Source organism: Drosophila yakuba, chromosome 3L (genome assembly GCF_016746365.2).
Source record: "Drosophila yakuba strain Tai18E2 chromosome 3L, Prin_Dyak_Tai18E2_2.1, whole genome shotgun sequence".
NCBI classification, from domain to species: Eukaryota; Metazoa; Arthropoda; class Insecta; order Diptera; family Drosophilidae; genus Drosophila; species Drosophila yakuba.
This window is the reverse complement of record NC_052529.2, coordinates 3951273-3971907: the sequence shown is the minus strand read 5'-3', so window position 1 is coordinate 3971907 and position 20635 is coordinate 3951273. Positions and strand designations below refer to the sequence as shown.

Below are 20635 nucleotides of genomic sequence, written 5' to 3'. Positions count from 1 at the left end.
TGAATATACAATCTTACCTTCATGGACTCGTCGTAGCTAAGCAGTTGCATGTTCGGCGGCAGACTAGCGTGGAATGATATCTTGCGCACCCAATCATTTAGGATGTCCAGGGAGGGAGCCTCAAACAGGAATTCCGAACCGTCGGGTAGTTTTAGCCGGAAGACGTACTTCTTCTTTGTGTAGTCATCCGCACGTTCACACTTGGCACCGAGGATATTGACAGGCGCTGTGGCCGTCTTCTGTTGCAGGAAATCGTTTTCGTCCTTGAAGAAGCACACCAACTGGCCACAAAGGACAGTGTGAAATTGCTTCCAGGATCGGACAGGAGCCTTCTTGCCGCCAGATTGCAAGCCATGCTTACGCTCCAGACTGCCCTGAATCTCAACGGGCGGCAGGTCGAATCCTTCACCCTTCTGGTTCTTCCTGAAGGACTGAGCACGTCTCCTGGTGGTGAAAGAGGGTGTACGCTTGGCCTGCTTAGGCTGTACCTTCATGCTTTCCGCTCGCTTTACATTGGCATCTGCGGATCCGCGACGCAGTCGGTCACCGAACATTCCGCTGGAGCTGCTCTTCTGCAGAGCCAGGTGCTCGTTGTCATCTCCGAATGGAGGCCTCAACTGGGCTTGACCCAAAGCCGGGGACTGGGGGCCACTGGTTTGGGCTGGAGTGACCATCGGCGAGGAGAAGATTGGAGTCTTCTCCTGCGACGCCGCATTCTGGCGGTGCTCGTGCTGCTTCTCCGCTCGCCTCCTCTCATCGGCCAGACGCTGCAGCTCACGCTGCTTTAGCTGCTCCAGGCGTTCCTTCTCCAAGCGCTCCTTCTCCTGCAACTTGCTGATTTTCTCCTGCTCCAGCTGGTGACGGAACAGCTGCTCAAGCAGGGTTATTCTCTTAATGGCCTGGAATTTCTCCTCCTGGGCAGCCACTGTCTTCTCGAAGTCCTCGTGCCGGCGAAGCAGATCCTCCACCTGTGGAATGGAGTCTCCCAGTTTGGTATCCTTGAGTTGGGGTTCGCGACTGCTGATCCATTGCTCCAGGATTTCGGCATCCTTCAAGAACAATTGGGTGTCCAGATTGAGTTCGTAAATCTCACGACGCTTGCTGAGTGTATGCTTAAGAAGTTCGTGACGCGCTTGCAGAACCTTGATCTTGTCCTCCACTTCGTGGGCAAGGAAGTGCTTCTCCTTGATCAATTGCTGACCATTGGCGGCGAACTTGGCAAAGGTTTCGTCCCTGCTGCGAATCTCCGTGTCGTGGTCCTTGGTGCTGGCCAGTAGGAGCTCTGCACCCGCCACACTGTTGGCTAGTTCAGGGGCAGTGATCTTGGCCAACATCTCGTTGATCCAGGCAATCAGATCGCGGTACTCGTCGAAGTACGACTGCAGCTGCTCTGCTTGGCTGAGCTTGTTCTTCCTGGCGGCGGTTTTCTCCTTCAGATCCGTCCAGGCCTCCACTGTCTCATCACGTTTGACTTCTATGTGTTCCTTGGCATCTGGGTAGATCTCGCCCAGTTTTGCTGCCTCGGCCAAAACGGAATCAACCTGTCCATGGATGCCAACCAGCTCAGACTCAAACACTTGGTGCTTTCGGCCCAACGCCTGAATGCTTTCCAAGTCCTGACCGTAATCCTCAGAGATGAGCGAAGCGTCCTTTTCGTTGATTAGCTGAATGGTTTCGTCTGCTACGCGATCGTAGACGTGGACTTGCTTGGCTCCAGCCAAGGCATCTTGGCGAGCGTGAACCAGATCCTTGAGCTCCTCCCACAACTGTTTTGTCTCATCACGCTTCGATTTAATGGAACTCCTGTAGGGATTGTTCTCCTGGATGAGGCGGTCGCCTCGCTCCAAGCAGGCCTCAACCCTTGCCTCGTTGGCATTCAAGTTGGAAACGAAGGATTCGAAGGCCAGAATGAGCTGTTCGACGTGCTCCACATCCTCACCGTAATCCTCGCTAGCGGTGACCGCCATCTGGTCACCCACCCACTCGTGCAGTTCCTCTGTTTCCCGCAGGTACTCAAAGAGTTTTTTGCATTCACCAAGTCTCAACTCTCGCTCCTTAGCCAAACGAAGAAGATCCTCGTACTGCTGACTCACCTGGGCGTTCTTTTCCGAAATGTTGGAGCTATCGAAGTGATTTCTCTCAATCAAACCAGTGGCCAGTTTGGCCACCTTCTCTATCGAAGGCTTGAAGGCAGTTAGTTCCCTTTGAAGGACTTCCAACTTCTTTTGGTGGCCCTGCACTGAAACCTCATCGCGACCGTAATCACTGCTCGACAAAACCGGGCGTTTCTCTCGCATCCAAGCATCCGCCTCATTGGCCTCAACGTAGAACAGCTGGCTCTCTACAGCGTCCAGAAGACGCAGACGTCTGATGGCAGCCAGATCCCTCAACTGGACAAGCTGTTTCTGTAGCAACTCCGATTTGTATTGCAATTGCTCGCTGGCAAAGTGATTGTCACGGATCATTTGTTGACCTCTTTGGAGGAGCGCCTGAATCAAAGGTTCCTGCGATGTTAGTTCTGCCTCAAGAGAGTTGTGCTTCTTTTGGAGGCCTTGAACGGACAACAGACTGGTGCCCAGATCCTGGGAACCAGCCACCAACTGCTTCTCCGCCAACCACTGAAGTTCATCCTCGGCGTCCCGCAAGAACTGCTGCAGACTCAGGGAGTCCTCCAGGTTCTCTCTACGAATGCCCAAGGGCTCGTGCAAAGTGTTGTACCGACGGATACTAACGGTGGCTCTTTCGTGGATTTCGTGACGCAGGAAGTGTTCCGCCTGGAAGAACTGTTCATCCTTCTGCTTCAGCTGTTCAGCCAGTTCGCCATGATGGGCTACATCCGCTTCCAAGCGTTCGTGTTTCTTTAGTAAATTGCTGACAGCAGCCAAATCCTTGCCGTAATCTTCGCTGCTCAACTGCAGCTCCACCTCGTCCATCCAGTTGTTGAACTCATCCACACTGCGATTAAAGGCCAATGCATCGTAAGCCTGCTGGAGCTTATCCTTTTTAGTTTGGGAAGCGGCCTTCAGTTTGAGCCAATCTCCCTCGAGAAGTTGTACCTGTTGAGCAATCTCATCCTTGGCAAAGTGCTCGCCTCGGATGAGGCGCTCACCTTCGTGGATTACCGACTGAACGCGTGGAGAGTTGCCCAACAACTCGGCATCGAAGGCAGCGTGTTTCTGGATCTTACTCTGCAGATTACTCGGTTCCCGGTAGTTCTCATCCAGGGCCACCTGCAGCTTCTGCACCAGCCAACGGTCAATCTCGTAAAGACTGCGCAGGAACTCCTGCAATTGGAGCGACTGTGTCAGCCTTTGCTTTCGCTCCTCTGACAGCTCCAGCAATTTCTGCTTCCTTCGCAGGATGTATGCCAGTTTCTCACGGATTAGATCCGCATCCTTGGGCTCACCCTCTAGAATGCTCTTGGCAAACTTCTGCAGGGTGTCCACGTGATCAGCATGGAGCAGCTTCTCAAATTCATCGTGCTTCTTCAGCAGCCTTTCCACAGCCGTGTAGGAATCACCCAAATCGTCGTTGTTGAGGAAGGCCTCCTTATTGGCGAGCCATATCTCGACCTGCTCCACTTGGGCCTTGAACAACTGCAGCTGATGGGCCTCAGTTAGATCCCTAGCCCTTTCGCTCCAGGCTTCGTTCAAAGTTTGATGGAGTTCTTCCAGGACAAGAAGATACTTGCGGACATTCTCCGGCTGCTGCTGCTGGGGTCTTGTGGATAGCTGCTCGCCCTGTTGTTTCAGTCCAGCGAAGGCCTCCTCCCTGCCCTCGATTTCTACCTTGCGTTCCTGGTGCAGCTCCAACTGGGTCTCGCAATCATTGATAGTGGATGGCGACTGTGTGTTGTTCATCTTTTTGATCATATCGTTAACCCAGAGTTCCAGTTCCTTAACGTCCGACACAAACTTGTGAGCCAGGTAGGCTTCGTTTAGGATACTCTGCCTCTTAACGGACAAGGCCTGCAGATTGCCCCAGGATTTGTGCAGCTCCTCCAATTTCCTCTCGATATGTTGTGCTCCGCGTTCAGGATACTTCTTAATCAGGAACTCGGCAGCGGTTTCGTGCTGATCAATCTTTTGCTTAACGGCAGACATGTCTCTTTCCAGAGCCTCTTCCCTGCGGATCAGTGCTTCCACGGCAGCCAGATCTCTACCTGTATCGGTGGAACTCATAGCCAGAGATTTCTCAGCTATTCTGTCTGCAGTGTCATCCACATCGCGATTGAAAACATGGATCTCGTTGGCACCGCCCAGCAATGCGCGGTATGCATTGAGTGCTCCTTGCAGCTGACGCCAGTTGTAGTTAAAGTCCTTTCGCCTCTTATCCACACTTTGTGTATCCGCTGGCACTTGGGCCTGGTTGATAAGTTTGTCGGCCAGCTGATTGATGTGCTTCACGCGCTGATCGTCCACCCTCATGTCAGAGTCAACGTCATCTAGTTTCCTCATCAGGGCATTGCAGTGCTCCAAGTCCCGTCCTGTGTCACTTGCCTGCACCATCATCTCCTTGTCGCGAATCCAGGCTTCGATCTTGTCCAGCTGGCTGTTAAACTCAAGGCTATCCTGGGCCTCTTCCAGACCTCGACCACGCTGCTCCAGCTCCGCTAGCAATCCCTGCCAGGCTTCAAGGACTATTTCGATGGCCCGCTTGATTTCCGGCGAGGATTCGTGCTGTTTGCTTAAGAGTATCACTCCAGTATCTTGAATTTCCTGGATGCGACCCTGGTTGGCAGCCACCTCGGCCTGGAAGGCCTGGTGCTTCTGTAGCTTCTTGATTTTCTCGTCCAGATTGGTTACCTCCGCATAGCTGGCAGCATCGGCTTCCAGTTTCTTTTGTTTCTCATTGATCCAGTACTTAGCTTCGGCGCAATCTCTTACGAATTTGGCATAGAGCAAAGCATCTTCCAGTTTGTAGCGGCGCACGGCACACAGATCCTTGACCTTCTGGCGGCGGGCAAGCACTCCCTGAAGGATCGTCTGTATATTGGCGCTGTCGTAGTGACGCTGCTCAATCAGCTTGCGACCGTGCTCCTGAAGTAGAGACACCTTCTCCTCCTGTGTTTGAATCAATCTTTCAAACTCGTCGTGCTTCCTGATCTGGTTCTGCACATCCTCTACCGTCTGGCCAAAGTCTGAGCTACTCAGAGCCGCCTGTTGGGAGCTAGAAAGGTTGTCAATTTGCTTGGCATCGCGCAGGAAGCAGAACAGATCGATCTTTTGCTCCAGCATGATCTTCTTTTTGTTCCAAGCAGCATGGAGTTTCTGGCGCTCATCCAACATGGCGGCACACTTCTCCTCTACATCGGCGGCGGCATAGTGTCCTGTTTGAACCATGGAGTCGCTCAATTCGTTCAAGTACCGGAACTTATCCTCTCTGGCCTCAATCTCTCCGTATATGGCATCGTGTTGAATCTTCAGAGCAGTTGCTCCGGCAGCATCGCTCACATGTTCCTCAGCTTGAAGGGCAGCTCTCAGGTTTGATGACCAAGAAACTATATCCCTAACATCTGTAAGGAAGGTCTGTAGGTCTGAGCTGGCAGCCAGTCGATCTCCGCGAGCGGTCGATCGCTCCTTAAGGTCATTCCAGGCGGCCACCACCTTATCTTGCTGTTGGGCAATTGCAGCGGCATTAGAGGGATACTTGGCTTGCAGGCGAACAGAATCCTCCACTAGGACTTGAAGCTGTGCCTCCAGGGCCACCAAGTCGTTTTCAAAGCCCTCATGCTTGCGCAGCAGTGCTAGAGCGGAGTTCAAATCTCTGCCTAGTTCTTGGGAAAGCGCAGCATTCTTGTCTTGGATGCGGAACAGTGCCTCTGCCACGTCGCGATGGAAGCGATGGATTTCGCCAGCGGCATGAAGCTTCTGCTCACGCTGGTTGAGGAGCTGGAGAAGGTTCTCCCAGGAAGTTCTATGTGCAAGAGAACAGGCAATGTTACTATAATCCTTATCGTAGAAATAATGCCACACTACTCACCTGAGTTGTTCCTGTCGCTTCTCAACCTCATTGGCATAGGGGCTCTCTGAATCGATCAACTTCTTGGCCAACAGCTCACACTGATCCACTCGATCTGCTCCGACTTCCACGCGGTGTTTAAGGTCATCGAATTTGTTCTGCAGCAGCTGCAAGTGCTCGAAGTCCTGACCGTAGTCCTCCGAGGAGGCGGCCTGCTCTTGCTCCCGGATCCATTGCTCTACTTCGTCCGATTCCAGGAAGTATTCGTGCTTGTAGAGGCTCTCCATCAGGCGACCCTGTCGCTGGGAGGCCAGTTTGTGCAGGGATTTCAACATCTTCTCGATGAGCTGCTGCTTGGCGGCCAGGACCTTGCTGTCCGGATGATTGGCGGCCACCATTGCAGCGCAGCTGTGTCCCATTTCGGTTACAATGCCTGAGTAGGTGTCCAGCTCCAGCTCGATGGTCTTGTGCTTGGTGAGCAACTTGGCGGCGGAATCGCGATCACGGCCATATTCCGTGGACCGCAAGACGTTGTTCCGCTCACCTAGCCAGGACTCGATCTCGCCAGCGTCGAACAGATACTGTTGAGCCTTGAGGGACATGTCGAGTTTGCGGGACCGTTCGCCACAATGGCGCTCCAGATCCTGCCATGCCTGCTCCAATTGCTGGCACAGGCTCTCCACTTGCTCCCGCTCCGGATGCTGTTGTGAGATCAATGATTGACCCGCAGCCAAAGCCTTATTGATCATTGGCTGATGGCCCTTGATCTCCGCCTCCAACTTCTTGTGCTTCTTGTGCAGGGATTGGGCTTGATGCAGATTCTGACCCAGTTCATTGGACTTAGCTGCCGGCAGGTGTTCGTTGATCCACTGGAACTCCGAATCCAGTTCGAAAACAAACTTGTGGTAATTCAGGCTCTCTTCCAACTTTGCTCTCCTACGCTGGGTAGGATCGCGCAGATCCTTGAATCGCTGTTGCAGTTCCTTGGTTCCGGCCTCGATGTTCTGGGCATTAAAGTGACCTCCGTGGGCCATATCGTCGCCAGTTGAAACAAGTTCGGCTACCTTCTGATCCCAGATGGTGATTTCCGACTCGAGGATTTGCTGCTTGTTGATTAGGTCCTTGCAGCTGCGCAGATCATTGCCCACATCTCCGCTTCGCAGAGCAGCGTCCAGTTCATCAACCTTCTTCTTCGCATCCTCGAGGGAGCGGTTGTGCTCTCGCTGAGATGCGGCCTGCTCTAACTTGCGACCCTTGTCCTCGGACAGGGTGAGCAGATCCTTCCACCGCTTGTTCAGATCGGCCACCCGGGATTCCACCTCGGGCACTCGATTTCCAGCTTGGACCAGAGCCTGTCCGTCCTTGGTTACATTCCTCAGCTGACCTTCGTTGGCGCGGAGTTCACGCTCGAAAGCCTGATGCTTTTGCAGCTTGCGAGGGAGATTGCTCAGGTCGCGGTAGTTCTCATCGCCTGCAATCCTCGTCTTATCCTGGAGCCACACTTTGAGGTCATCAGCCTCGGCGGCAAACTTGTGGAAGTCTTTGGAAGCTTGTAGAAGGCGTTTGCGTTCGAAGGCACGATCTTTAACGGCCTTGCGCTTGCCCAGCACCTGATTTCGGCGATCTCCGATACTGTAAGTTTATGGATTGGTTAGGGTTTGATCATATATCTTGGTTTCTATAACTTACTATTTGGAATCGTAGTGATCGTTAGAAATCAGCTTGTCTGCATTATCTGAAAAGCCTTTAAGGATCTTATCCTGAGCCATTAGGCTCTTCTCAAAGTCCAGGTGACGCTTAAGAATGGCCTCCACTTCATCCAAAGAAGACTAAATGGGAAAACGAATTAGCTACCAGAAAAAGTAAGCCAAAACCCAGCATATCTTACCCCCAAGTTGTTGTACTCCAGGAAGGCCTCGTGGCTCTTGGTGGTGGCATCGATCTTATCAGCCTCCCGGTTGAACATTTGCAGATCGACGCACTGCAGCAACCACTTCTGTTTCTCGGCCCAGCCGCGATGGATGGCATCTTGTTCGGCCTTCAGGCGTTCGATCACCGCCACCGTTTCTGCCATGTTGGGTTTGCCATCGGACAACTGTTTGCCCAATTGAATGACCTCCACGAATTCGGTGTCATGGGCACGGATATCATCGCCCAGATCGTTGTGCTTCTTCAGCAGGTTGTTAGCAGTTTCCACATCACGAGCGGACTCATCGGCATTCAGTTGATCCTTCACGGAGTCGATCCAGGCTAACAGCACCTTGGCACTGTTGTTAAAGACCTGCTGTCCCACCTCGCTTTCGATGCGGTTGCGAAGGTCACTACCACGCTGTTGCACCTGCTGCCACATATCCTGAACCTCCTGTTGCCGCACGTTGACATTGTCTTTCTCAGCAGGATAGGCGTTCTTCACCGAGTTGCCCAAGTAGGTCACCCGATTAACCTTGTCCTCCACGGGAGCCAATTCCCTTTCCAGGTTCTGATGGCGCCTCTGCAAGGCTTGAACGGTGCGGAGATCAGGAGTGATGACCGCGGTGTCCAGCTGCAACATCTTCTCGCTCATCCAAACCTTGGCTTCGTCGCAGGTTCGGTTAAATAGTTCCACACTGGATGCTCCTTCTAAGCTCTTCTCCCGCTGCGCCTTGGCATTATTGAGACGCTGCCAAATCTGGTGGATCTGGCGCTGGCGGGCGATGATCTTGTCCAGCTGCGAGTGACCCTGCCGGCGGAAGGTGTCCACAGCGCCATCGATCTCCTCAACCCTTTTCGAGGCTGCCGAGAGATCTGTGATGAACTTTTCGAACTTACGCTTGGCGTTGTCCACACCCTCGCCGTCATCCGACTTGATCATGCGCTCCTTCTCCTTCATCCACTTTTCAAAGTCGTCGCACTCCCGATAGAAGCCAAACAGGTGAATGGAGTCCTCCAGGAGGGCATGGCGTTTCTGGGCCATTTCCTGCAGCTCGTCGTATGTCTGGTTTATTCTTTGCTGCCGTTTCTCCACGCTGTCTGCATTCTCATTGATGCTTTGGGTGGAGGTTCTCCTCTGGACCAAAGGCTTGGGTGCTACGCTCACAGGTTTAATCCTCTTGACGGGTACCACCTGTCGGACCAGTATGGTCTTCTTCACCTTCTGCAGGGACTTGACCTTCTCAGCTTTCGGTACAATGCAGGCCACTGGTCGCGGTTCAACCTCACGAACATAGTTGGCGGGCACGAATCCCTCCACGCCATTATCCTTGCGCACACACCACCAGTCGTCGTTGGTCTTGGACTTCAGCAGCATCACCTCGCCCTTGTCCATTTTCATGCCTTGTCCTTCGAAGGGAAACAGAGATTTGACATGTGGCAACATCTTCGTCTCCGTCACCTTCTTGTGCTCCAGCTTCTCTACCCACTCGTCCTCCCACACTTCCTTGGGCACCAGGCGAGTCTCGTTCACCCACTCCTCCTGTTCCACTTCGGGCAGTTCTGGCTCTGCGGCGGAAAGTTCCAGTGTGCAAATGCCCGCCTTAATCAGCTTATCCGCCTGCTGGTTCAGATTAAGGATATCTCCGGAATAGGCATTGAGTTCACCCTGCAGATCGCGGTGACGCTGCAGCAAAGCCTGAGCAGAAGGCTCATCGTTGCCATAGTCCCGGGAGTTGACCAAGGCCATCTTCTCGTTCAGCCAGGACTCGGCTTCATTGGCATCCGTGTAAAATTGGTAGGCCTCGGCAGCATCTTCCAACTGGCGACGTCGCAGCTCCACTAGTGCCTCTAGGGCTTGCCAGTGTTCCGCCAGGGAATCAATTCTGCTCTGGATCTCCGAGGACCGTGGGTGCTGTTCGCCAATCAGCCTCTTGCCTGCGGTCGACATCTGACCTGATTTCGGTTTCCTTGACTTGATTTCATCCTCCAAAGCCTTGTGTTTTTGCTGTAGGGAGAGGACTGCTCGTAGATCCTTGGCGGTGATGCCAGTTTTGCAGATACGCTGCTTGTCCACCAGCCAGGACTCCTCGTTGTCGTAGTCCTCCATGAAGTGGTAGAAGTTTCGGGCCTCCTCCAGACGCGCTCTTCTCGCCGCCGAGCGTCGCAACAGTTCCGAGTAGGCCTCTTCCAAGTCAGCAAGGCGTTGGGCCAGCAAAGCGGCGTCCTTGTGCTCGGAGCTCTTGTAGGGCAGTGCTTGGCGATTGAAGCGCTTGAGAGTTTCTCCATAGGTGTTAACCTGGAGCTCTTGCAGCGAGTGCGCCTGCAGTAGTTCTTCCACTCCCAAGAGATGGGGACCCACATCCTCGGAGGCGAACTGTTGCTGCAGTTCTCGCACTGCTTCTGTAGTGCTGGCAATTTCGCGGAGCAAGTTCATTAGGTTGCTCATCTGGGAGAGATTGAGGCGTTGGTTCTCCAGCAGTTCCAGCAATTGGCGCCACTTTGCCATCACCTCCTGCTCTCGGCGACGGACTCGCTCCTTGCCATGGTAGTTTTCCCTGTCCAACTCCTCGGCCATGGCGGTCAAGTCATTGAATCGTTCCACACGCGCTAGAATATCAGCAGAGATAGCCTCATGCTTCTTAAGCGTGGCATCCACCTGGCGCAGATATCGTGGATCGGACAGCACTTGGATCATCTCCTTCAGATAGCCCTCACGCAGCACCGACTTCTTCTCGAACTTGTAGTTCAGCTGCTCCAGTTTCTCCTGGCGAAGCAGTTCATCGCGCAAGGCCACCTCGCGATGATGCTCGGCATACTCCAGGATCTGCCAAGCTTTCTCGATGTCATTCACCAGCTGACCGTCCTGGGGATTATACGGCGGCTGATTCAAAGCCTTCAGCAGAGTGTTGATGGTGAAGTACAGGGCCTCGATCTCACTGCGCTCCTTGTATCTGTGGAGGCAAAGAGCATCATTAATAGGTGCACTAGGGGTCACATAGATCTCTGGGTATCTGATCAGTAATCAGTCTAACTAAAATAGTTTGCATCATTTCCGGCTGGTCATGAACCTCTACTCACTTGGGTGGCTTCTCAATGGTGCGGTACTCCTTGAAGGCCAGCAGTTCTCGCTGGATGCCCTCCAGCGAGTTGGGCAGGTCGCGTTGCTCCAGCTCCAGCGTCTTCTGGCGGATCCAGCTCAGCAGGTTTGTGGTCAGACCCTCGTACTGCATCTTCTTGCGATCGGCGTCCATTAGCTGCCCAACAATCTGCGGGGGAAACGAAAAAGAGAGCTGGTTGAGCAACTTTCTGGGTTTAGGTCTGGACCCCACCCGAATCCAAATCCGATCGGGGTCCAATCCATTGTGAAGTAGAGCGTTAACTGTGGGACATCGTTACGCTGCAGCGACTTCTACAGACGATGGGACTCTGCCAATGGCATCTACATCTGCCTTCATAGGCAGGTTCATTGCTAAGTCCCGGGTGCGACCCAGGTCTACTTACATTTGCTATGCGCTTGCCGCTCTTCTGCTCGTTCTTCATGCGTGCAAAGGTGTGATAGTAGGAGGCCACATAGGTCAAGATCGACTTCTCATCGGGACGGGCCGAGTCAATGTCCTCCGCATCGAGCAGGCTAAGGAAGGGAAAAAATTACAATTAATTATTATTGACACTCCATTCTTTATTTACAGGATCCTCACCTGGGAATGCCCAATTCGTTGGCGGCCGTGTCAAAGGCATGGTTAAGGTTGTCCAGGTTGGAGTTCTTCGAATTGACAATCGTACTGTACTCAAACAGATCGGGACGGTGCGAGTGGATGAGCGCATTGAAGCCCAAGCCGGAGCGCCAGGAGTTGGTAAAGTCCGTGATGTTGACGCCCGGATAGCCATGCGTCTTGCGCTGGCACCACAAAAGCAGCGCATCTTTGGCGGAACGCTTCTCGCTGGACTCGTTCTCCTCATCCTAAGTGATGAAACGTAGTTGCATTACAAATGAATCACTTTGGTTATGTGACTTTGCTAGGCGACAACTTACCACATCGATTTCAATTTCCTGAATCTGAAACCGCAGAATGATGGTCCAGATCAGACCGAGAATGAGACGGGGGTTGCCATCGACAATGTCCTCAGCACCAATGGACTCCAGACGGACCTAAAATGAAAGAAACCATCATGCATTATTTCCATTCACCACTCTACACTATCTCTTCTGCATTTCTTTCAGGTCCCCGTTTGGTGAATGGAGTGGGTAAGCTGCATATTGGGTTACCAAGAGCTCCACATCCCACAGATACCGATACATCCGAACTGGGTCTGTGCCTGTCCAGCCAGCCAGTCACGCTTTATCAGGTGGAGGTGCTTGACCTCCGGCGGGTTCATGTGGGTCGCCCGCCTGCCATTTGCATTTATAGTGGGTCAGGGCGCGGACAGGTAACACGCACGATAATCCCAGCGAGGAAAGCATAAGTTACTAGCTGATACCGATCTAAATCGCATTATCATAGCTACAAAGTGACTGGGCTGATTTATGCCCGAGTGGAAAATTGAGATGGAGAGCTCTCATTTACTCCAAACTAGTTTATGAATTAGAATTTTAAAAGTGAATTATGGAAAATAAATAAATTATGGAAATAGAGAAGAATATGGGGCAGCTTATATATAATTGAAGAGGGTTAATGCTAGACTTATGATCGATTTCGTACATAATTATAGGATTTCAACAAGATATTAAAAGCAGAGGCCTTTCTTGAATTCATATAATTCATGTAAACTATTATTTTAAATTTATGAATGTCAGATGATCGTTTTTAAAAGTTCATAGTAAGGCAGCTAATTTATTCCCACACCAAAAGACCGTTCGCTTTAATAGACTCGTTCGGAATTATTGTGGTACATTAGTGTTTAGTACGAAGCTACGCCTTTTGGTTCTTCTAATGGCGACTGGCAATTCCGAGACTCGTGCTCCGCTGAACGCTTCAATGAGTCCCCAGAGAGTCGTGGAGGATTCATGGAATGCTCGCTTGTGCGTAAATCTTTCGCTTGGGCTTCTTTCAAGCCTAAAAACCAATTAAAATGCACTCAATACCCGTGTCACACACAAACGACAAGCCCGAAAAGCAAATAAAATACAAAATGAAATGAAATGGTGAAAAGTAAAACCGAAACCGAAACCGAACTTTCACTGCTTCAGCGCTTAAGAAACAAAGTGAATTAGTTGTGGGACAGTGGGACAAATGGCTGCGTTTTAATTGCTTCTAATTAGATTAGTCCAGAGCCACCTGACTAACCAGAAGATTCGAAACTATGTCGCACGCTAAGCTCCCCACTTTGCCCAATTCAAATCAAATGCACACGAGAGCTGCAAAGAAAGTACACATGTAACATATACGAGTATGTACGTGGCGGTGGTGTTGATGGTGGTGCTGGAAAATGTGCCAAGCGCAACAAAGTGAAGTGAAGTCAAGGAAAAAATGCATTAGAAAGTATGCAAATATTTCAGAAATTGCCAAGAAAACGCGGTGCCCAGGCAAGGTAATTAAATATATACTTTTTCGCCATGTCTCCCGCCTTTCCACTTCCCCGAGATCCAAGATCCCGACTCCAAGAGCCACATAGATCCGTGCACCTCATACGGCAAACATAGCACGCAATGGCCACGCGCAGCTGCGCAGGCGCGACTTGCACTTTCTACAAATGCGTAGAGAGCTCCCCACTCTCTTTGGTCTTCAGTCTTTAGTCTTCAGTCTTCAGTCTTCAGTCTTTGGTCTTCCAGCAACTGCATTCACTCCCTTCACTCCCAACCATTTACGCGGTATATCTCACCTTGGTGTGCAAGAATGCCAGACTCTTGTTGACATTTTCGATTTTATGGACGCGCATGCGTCCGCTGTTCGGCTTGCCCAGTTTCTCCGACGATATGATCTCCAGCAGCTTCAGCAGCTTGATGCCATCGGCCAGGTCTGTGAATAGGTCTTCGACCTCCATTTTGGCCTGCAAAGAAGACGATAAGCCCAAATGTGAGTTGCATTCATAAATTGGTGGGGCCATAAAGCTTTCTTCCAATCAAAATTTTATGTGAATGTATAATTTCAAATGTCACAGGTGTCGCTTTCATTTGAATACTTTAGTTTGATCAATAAATTATGACTTTAAACAATAAAATCTTTAGTTTCTTATCGCAAACAAAGCATTTCTTTCATTAATAGTTAATAAAAATATAAGTAATAGAATGAGTGACCTAGCTAATTGACCCACCTTGATCAGAAAGGAGTTCATCCATTTTGTGAATGTCTTCTTCTGAATGTGCAACCGCTCCTCCTGCAGCGTCTTGATCCGCTCGTTCTCGAACTTGATGATGCCGTCCCGCTGGGTCATGTTGGCGGAGTTGCGATTGGATGGCGTTTGCGTCTGCAGGGCGGAGTAGCCTCCCGGCTCATATTGTGATGCTAAGTGGAGGGAGGGGAAGAAAATAAATCTCGGATTAGTTCGAAGTCATACAAATGCAACACGAAACGTTTAGCTTTAGTGTTTGTTTTGATTTTTTTTTTTTTATATATTTTTCCTAGGAAAGAGAAATGGCTAAACCACCTGACAACAGTTCAAAATCAATAATGGGCATAGGGAAAATAGAGGAAAAATACGAAAGTACGAAAAGTATGTGGTAGAGATAGGGAAAGCACAACCATGACGTACGCACCTATTGATTTAGAGATAACGAGTTATCGCCAACATAATTGCCGCTTTAAAAAAATCCCTGGCTAAAGTTAGAACAACATTCCAAGGCAGTTTATTTGTAGCGTTTCGGGGTTCTGTCAAACGTAATTCCTAATTTTAAATCATTCTATCAGCGGGTTCTAGTAATGCCGACAATCACTTCTTATTCGAACACCTCATCACGTAGCTGTGTTTTCTACAACCGTACAGATAAGCCATGCCGATTGGCTTTTAACTTTTAGATCTTAATTGAACAGAATTGCAAACACCTTTTGAGTAAGCTTGATTACAATTTTTGTAAGATCGTGCAAGAATTGGAAGAGTAAGCGTTTTTTAGTAACTTTACCTTAAGAAAGGGAAAGGTAAACTACATATTTCTTAACTAACTAGTAGTTAGTAGTTTCTTGCTTTGTTTATAGTTGATCGAGCTATAAACAAACCCAGCTGTGACCAACTTTGCGACACAGTAGATATACCCCCAGCAAGCGTATCGAAACCAAAACAGTCGCTGCCCAGCGATAGTGATTCTTTGGGCTTATCTGTCGACTGCCAATGTTACTTCATACGCATGGAAAATGCTTCGCAACTTTGTTACTTTTTTTTTTTTATCAACGTTTCGCTTTACGTAATGATGGCCAAGAGTATATGTTAAAAAACTGGACGGAAATGGAGCGGAAACTGTAGAAAACGAACCCATTCTTCTAGGTGGCTGACTCATTTGCCAAATATTCGCGCTCTTATCAGGCAAAAATGAAGTTCCACCCAATTGGTAGATAAGAACAAGTCACTTTCGTTGCGGGATTGTATAATATAATGATGGCGAGTTTTCAGGGGAAAAGTTCAAGTACATGAAACCTACCCAACGACTGACGTTCGTAGGATATATATCGGCGATACTCGTTGCGCGAGAAATTCGAGCGCAACACACTATTGTACTCCATGGCCTTTGATCGCTGATTTCGAGGGGGTTTCTCAAGATATCCGGGCTTTCAGCACCAAGTGCTGTTTCTTAAACTTAATCTTTCGTTTTTTATTTCGATTTTTTGATGGGCACTAAATTTCGTTTCAGCAGTGAGATGTTCGCAGAGCCCGCGCCGTTTGGTCACTAAAAAAAAATGTCTGCCCAAAATTTTGCTGGCCGCAACAATTTAACGTGGGGGAAAGCTTCCACCCCCTTTTGGCTGTGTTTATCAGATGAATTAAAAGCCAGAGCCAAGAGTGGCAGCAAAAATGCTTTAACTGGCCTATGGTGAATTCCCTTTATCGCGCGAACTGATAGCAGTGTGAGAAAACGGTTAAGGTATCTGGAAAATCTTTGCCTTCACAAATAGCCAATAGGCCCTGCAGCTTATCTAATCTATAGCTCCATAAATCCCGCATACCTCGGACATATGTTGTCGAATATATGTATATATAGAGTGAGGAGTGCACTTCCAATATCAAGTTATTTATGGCGTTCTGTCACATTCCGCAGACTAATGAATGTGCCATTTAATAGCTGCCAAATTCGATCATTCCGCATATGACATCAGTGCGAAAGAGTTATAATCTGCTGCCTACTCGGGTGTCATAACTCCGCTAATAGATCATTTATGTGCCGGCAATGGCGCTGAGGTCACCTGGAAGGCATTCGCGGCTAATTGGCAAACAGAACACTTCGCTTTGGCAAATAGGAAAATCAATTAAAAAGAGGTGAAAACTAAACAATAAAAAACCAACAACACGACCGGTGTGACAATAAACTTTACCATACCGCGATAACGTAACGTACGTCGCTTATCACTATCGAGTGGCAAACAAAACCTGACAAATGCGGAGTGCGGCATAACTTTAGGCTTAGCAGGAAATGCAATTAAAACTGTGACTCCTTTATCCCCAAAATACAACATACCCCCCACCCAACTCACACACAGCTGTCTTGGGCCATAAACTATTTATACTCAAACAACTGGAGAAGGGAGGCAAAGTTAGGGGCAAATGCGAGCGGAGGGTCGAATTCCGGGCATCCTGTTTACTTCAATAGGGATATGAAATGCTAGCAGAGCACATGCGCAGCAGCTGGGAGCAGGAGCACTCGGATTCCGCGCCTCTTTCTATTTTTAAAACACCACACTTCACTCATCGCAAACACTTTAAACACGATTTTTATAGTTTTCTGACTTCTTGGCGGCTCTGTAGCAGATTAAAATCTCGCACAGTTCCACAAACACGGTTAGCTAATGAACAAGGCGTGCAACAACCTCGGAATCGTGTAAAAATTTGCATAAATCAATAAACATTTAGCATTTTGTATGCTTAATTTTTATGGCCCATATGCTAAGTCACACATATCATTTAGCAGTTTCAGAATTAAATGATACTTTGAAGTATATCAACAAGAAGTTAAGTATCTTTTTTTTTCGTAACCTTTTTCTACTCAGATAACATCCGAAGTAGTTACCCGTTTTAATTAGTTTTGCGTGAGCGATGGAATATGTCTGATAAAAGCCCAATTTTTCTGTCATCTCCGCGTTGAACGGAAAATAATGAGACCTATAGCTCTGCAAATTAGGGAATTGGTGGGCTTTGTTGTCACAAAATTTCTATGCATAAAATTACCTCATCAGTGGCTGGGAATTAAAATTCAGTTTTCGCCTCTGTCGAAAAGAAGAATGCAGATTGACAAAACAAGTAGAAACCCACAGTGTTATAAATTCTTTTGTTTGTGCCTGGCATGCTAAACAATTTTCAAAATCAACGAGAGAAAATAACAAACAATTTTAAAGAGAAAACAGCAAAACTGGGTAGGAATGAGCTACAGACTTGGATTTAATTTAAACAATAGATCTCAACTGGAAATGATCTATAGGGTTTATTGCTGCTTCTTCTTAAGTTAAACAGAGATTTATGATCACTTAAGCATTCTCAAGCTCTAGATGAACAGAAATGTATCTATCTGCACCCTTTTCTCATCAATAAATTGAAATATTTCCCCAACTCCATTCAAATCCAAATCATTAGGTGGAGCTTCAATATGGCTTGCTGTTTTAAAATGATTACCAAACATTTTGGCTGATTACTGTCTCATGACGATACAAATGCCAAAGAAATATTACATACCTCGTAGTTTGCTTTCATGGCTCTTGGTTGCCTTTTTCTTTAGCTTTTGTTGAAATCGAAATTGTTTATAGAGAGCTTCAGTCCGTTTCAGCTCGTTTTCAACTGGCTTGGTAAGTTCGTACGTGTGTTGCCGTCCATATCTACTGTACTATGTATGTCTATGCGATGTGCCCCAAAAGTTATTTGCGAAAATTAGTCAATGCTGAGCCCCATTCAAAAGCCCCTAGCTCCTCGTGCCCATTGCCTTTATTATTATGGCTTTTTGGCATTTGGTCACGCCCCCCCAGAGGGGCTGTACCACATACGAAAGACACACAAAATACACAATATACACCCGCAACCGATGTTGTTTTGATGACATCATCGTACCTCGAATCTGAGTTTGATTCAAAGCCCAAAAAATTCGTTATGTTCTTTGGGGTTCTGCGCATGCGCCACCGGCTACCGAATTCGAATCGGTTTTCTCCCAGCTTTCGCGTTCTGTTTTTTTAGATTTTTTTGTGGATTATGCAAATGCTGGGATTCAATTATTTGGGGCGCCGCTTCAGCGGTTTTAACTGATTTTTACGTGAGACTTTGGCAATGAAAACCGTTTTCAATTGACGTTTTTCAACGGTTTGGCGCTTTTCTCCAGGCTGGGAAAATTGAGTTCAGCATTGAGCTAGATTAGAAGCCAAAAATTAAATAGTCAAGCGATGACATCACGTTTTAATGAATAGAAATCTCTGGGGACAAAAGAAGCAGATGAAGATGACAACGGGTGGGATTTGTAGATTTTATAGATATGGCACAAATTCCTCAAACAAATTTCTCTAAATTCATCTTTTGAGCACAATAAAAATCAATTAAATGTGATATTCGCAGGGCGGTACCTAATTCCAAATAAATTTTAATCGATTGGAGATGCGAATCAACGAAAGATCCATTAATTTTGCGACCAAGGGGAAACTAGGCACGCGTCTTCTTTTAATTGTGGTGTAATTAAGATTCGATATGGCGGATATAGGCCCATTAAACCAGATGGTTACCGTATCAGTTGAGATCGGTTAACGAACAGGTTTCCAAGCACTCTGATTGATTTCCTTTGATTGTTGGGGAAGTGCCAGGCAATTATAGATTTCGCAGATCCAGGAGCATTAAGTGTGACTAAATCGTTTTGATTGATTATCTAAAGCAGTATTCTTAGATTTTTAGAGATAAAACAGAAACATATAAACGGAAACAGACCATGTAACTCGATAATTACACTGAACCATCAAGCTGAAGTTCGTTAATCTCTTATGGGAAAACTTGAAACTTTCACTTGAATGACACAAAGAAAATTGTCGAAAGCTAGCAGAAACTTTCAAACTATTCAAAAGTCGAAGCGACGCTGTTCTACCAATTGTATTTCAGTTTGTTTTCTTTCCAAAAAAAAAACAAAAAGCTGGTTTCTGATTAATTAGTTTCATCTACCCACTTCCTATTCGAATAGCGCCAAAAATATGACTTAATCGCACATGATTTGCATATGGGGGAGACTCAATAAAAGCCGACACACGTGTGAACCCAAAATTTTCAGCTCAACTCAGTTTGAGTCATCGATGAGCTATCTGGATGCGTAGTATATAAATGTAGTATATAAGCCAGCACTGATGACAAACACGTACCACTCACGACTAAGTCCAATATTTGCACAACAATCTAACACTTTAGCAGGGGCTTTGACTTATTTCCGCCGCGTTTCGCAGGAAGCCTCCAAAAGTATTTTCCCTTATCGTCTCAGTTTCGGTTGGTTCATTTTCCCGTAGAGTTCAGTGGGTAAAGGTCGGTGCTATCGGCAGCAACCCTCGCAACGCTTTACTTTTAATTAAAGTGTACCAAATGGCATCGGCAATCAAATGATCGCCTGACAAGAGGGAGAACAATTCAATTTCATTTCTGACAGCCGGAGACCCGAAAATGTCACAAAGACAATGGCGATAGAAATGTTTCATCTAGTCATAACTCATATCTTAAACATCGATTTCAAAGACCCTAATTGAAATTGAAATCATGTGAGAGGCCGAGTAGCCCTTGATGGAGAGTTTACCCATTGAATTATTAATTGGCTAAGCCTGAGAACCGAGAGACAACAAATGTTTACTCAAGTGTCGGGCCATAAAAATAAAATCGTCATCGAAAAAGAAATATAAATTTGTTACTTCGAAGGGAAGGAAGGGGATATACATTTGAAAGTTCTGGGCCTTGTGGCCCATCAGAGTTGTTTAACATCGCTGATAGTAGTACTCGTATATGATTGCTTATAATGTATGGATTTTAAATGAGTATCAAACGATTTTGATGTGTTTTTTACGAGCCACGAACTCTGATATGGGTTTGTTATTTCAGACAGCCCAAAAGCGAAACTGCATTCCGACTTCAAAAAGCACGTTGCGCAAACCACAGACCGAAATCGGGCAGCAAAAAGTCAAGTTTACAATTACACGACAAAAATTCAGATTCGATGACGTTATAAGCACATTGGAGAACACTTTTTTTGCGGTTTTGTGTGTGCAAACGTTTCATGCATAATTTTACTCTCGAGTGGTTTTTGAAGAGCCCTCGAAAAGAGAGCTCTTCGCATAAAAATAGCTTGGGATGGCTTATTATTAAGTGAAGTTTTTTTTTCTTTAAAAGGTCCCAAAGCTTCTCTTTTCCATCTTAGCCTACAAAATATGTTTGCATTTCTTTGCTTCGAAAAGAGTTTATTTAAATCACAAAGCTTATTGAGCAGAAAAACGAAGTCCGCTTATAATTTTCTTGCAAATAAGATTTTAGTGTAATCCCTAAAATATTGAGATAGGTAAAAAGAAATCGCTAAGCCTGTTTGCGTCGTTGTTTGTATGCAGACATGAGAGTAAAATTTAAATTAAATTCCCTGTATGGATAATAGGATTTTCTAGTAATCTCCAGATGTATCTGAATGCTACTT

General features: G+C 47.6%; 1 protein-coding gene across 6 annotated transcripts in view; it reads right to left on the bottom strand.

The window, feature by feature from the left end:
* LOC6532818 (spectrin beta chain, non-erythrocytic 5) overlaps positions 1 to 20635 on the bottom strand; it is a 31483-nt gene that overhangs the window by 2340 nt on the left and 8508 nt on the right. For 2 of the 6 annotated variants that reach the window (XM_002093519.4, XM_039374966.2), the window contains exons 1-11: positions 15443 to 15677; positions 14125 to 14315; positions 13693 to 13860; positions 11906 to 12022; positions 11571 to 11833; positions 11374 to 11503; positions 10951 to 11138; positions 7850 to 10823; positions 7651 to 7790; positions 5983 to 7593; positions 18 to 5916 (exon numbers count right to left, since the gene is read on the bottom strand). In XM_002093519.4, coding sequence (XP_002093555.2) covers positions 18 to 5916; positions 5983 to 7593; positions 7651 to 7790; positions 7850 to 10823; positions 10951 to 11138; positions 11374 to 11503; positions 11571 to 11833; positions 11906 to 12022; positions 13693 to 13860; positions 14125 to 14315; positions 15443 to 15524 — 11763 coding nt within the window. In that variant the 5' untranslated portion in view covers positions 15525 to 15677. Of the gene's footprint in view, positions 1 to 17; positions 5917 to 5982; positions 7594 to 7650; positions 7791 to 7849; positions 10824 to 10950; positions 11139 to 11373; positions 11504 to 11570; positions 11834 to 11905; positions 12023 to 13692; positions 13861 to 14124; positions 14316 to 15442; positions 15678 to 20635 lie in introns of those variants that run through there. The other 4 variants (XM_015194137.3, XM_015194136.3, XM_015194133.3 and 1 more) reach the window with 2 other exon arrangements.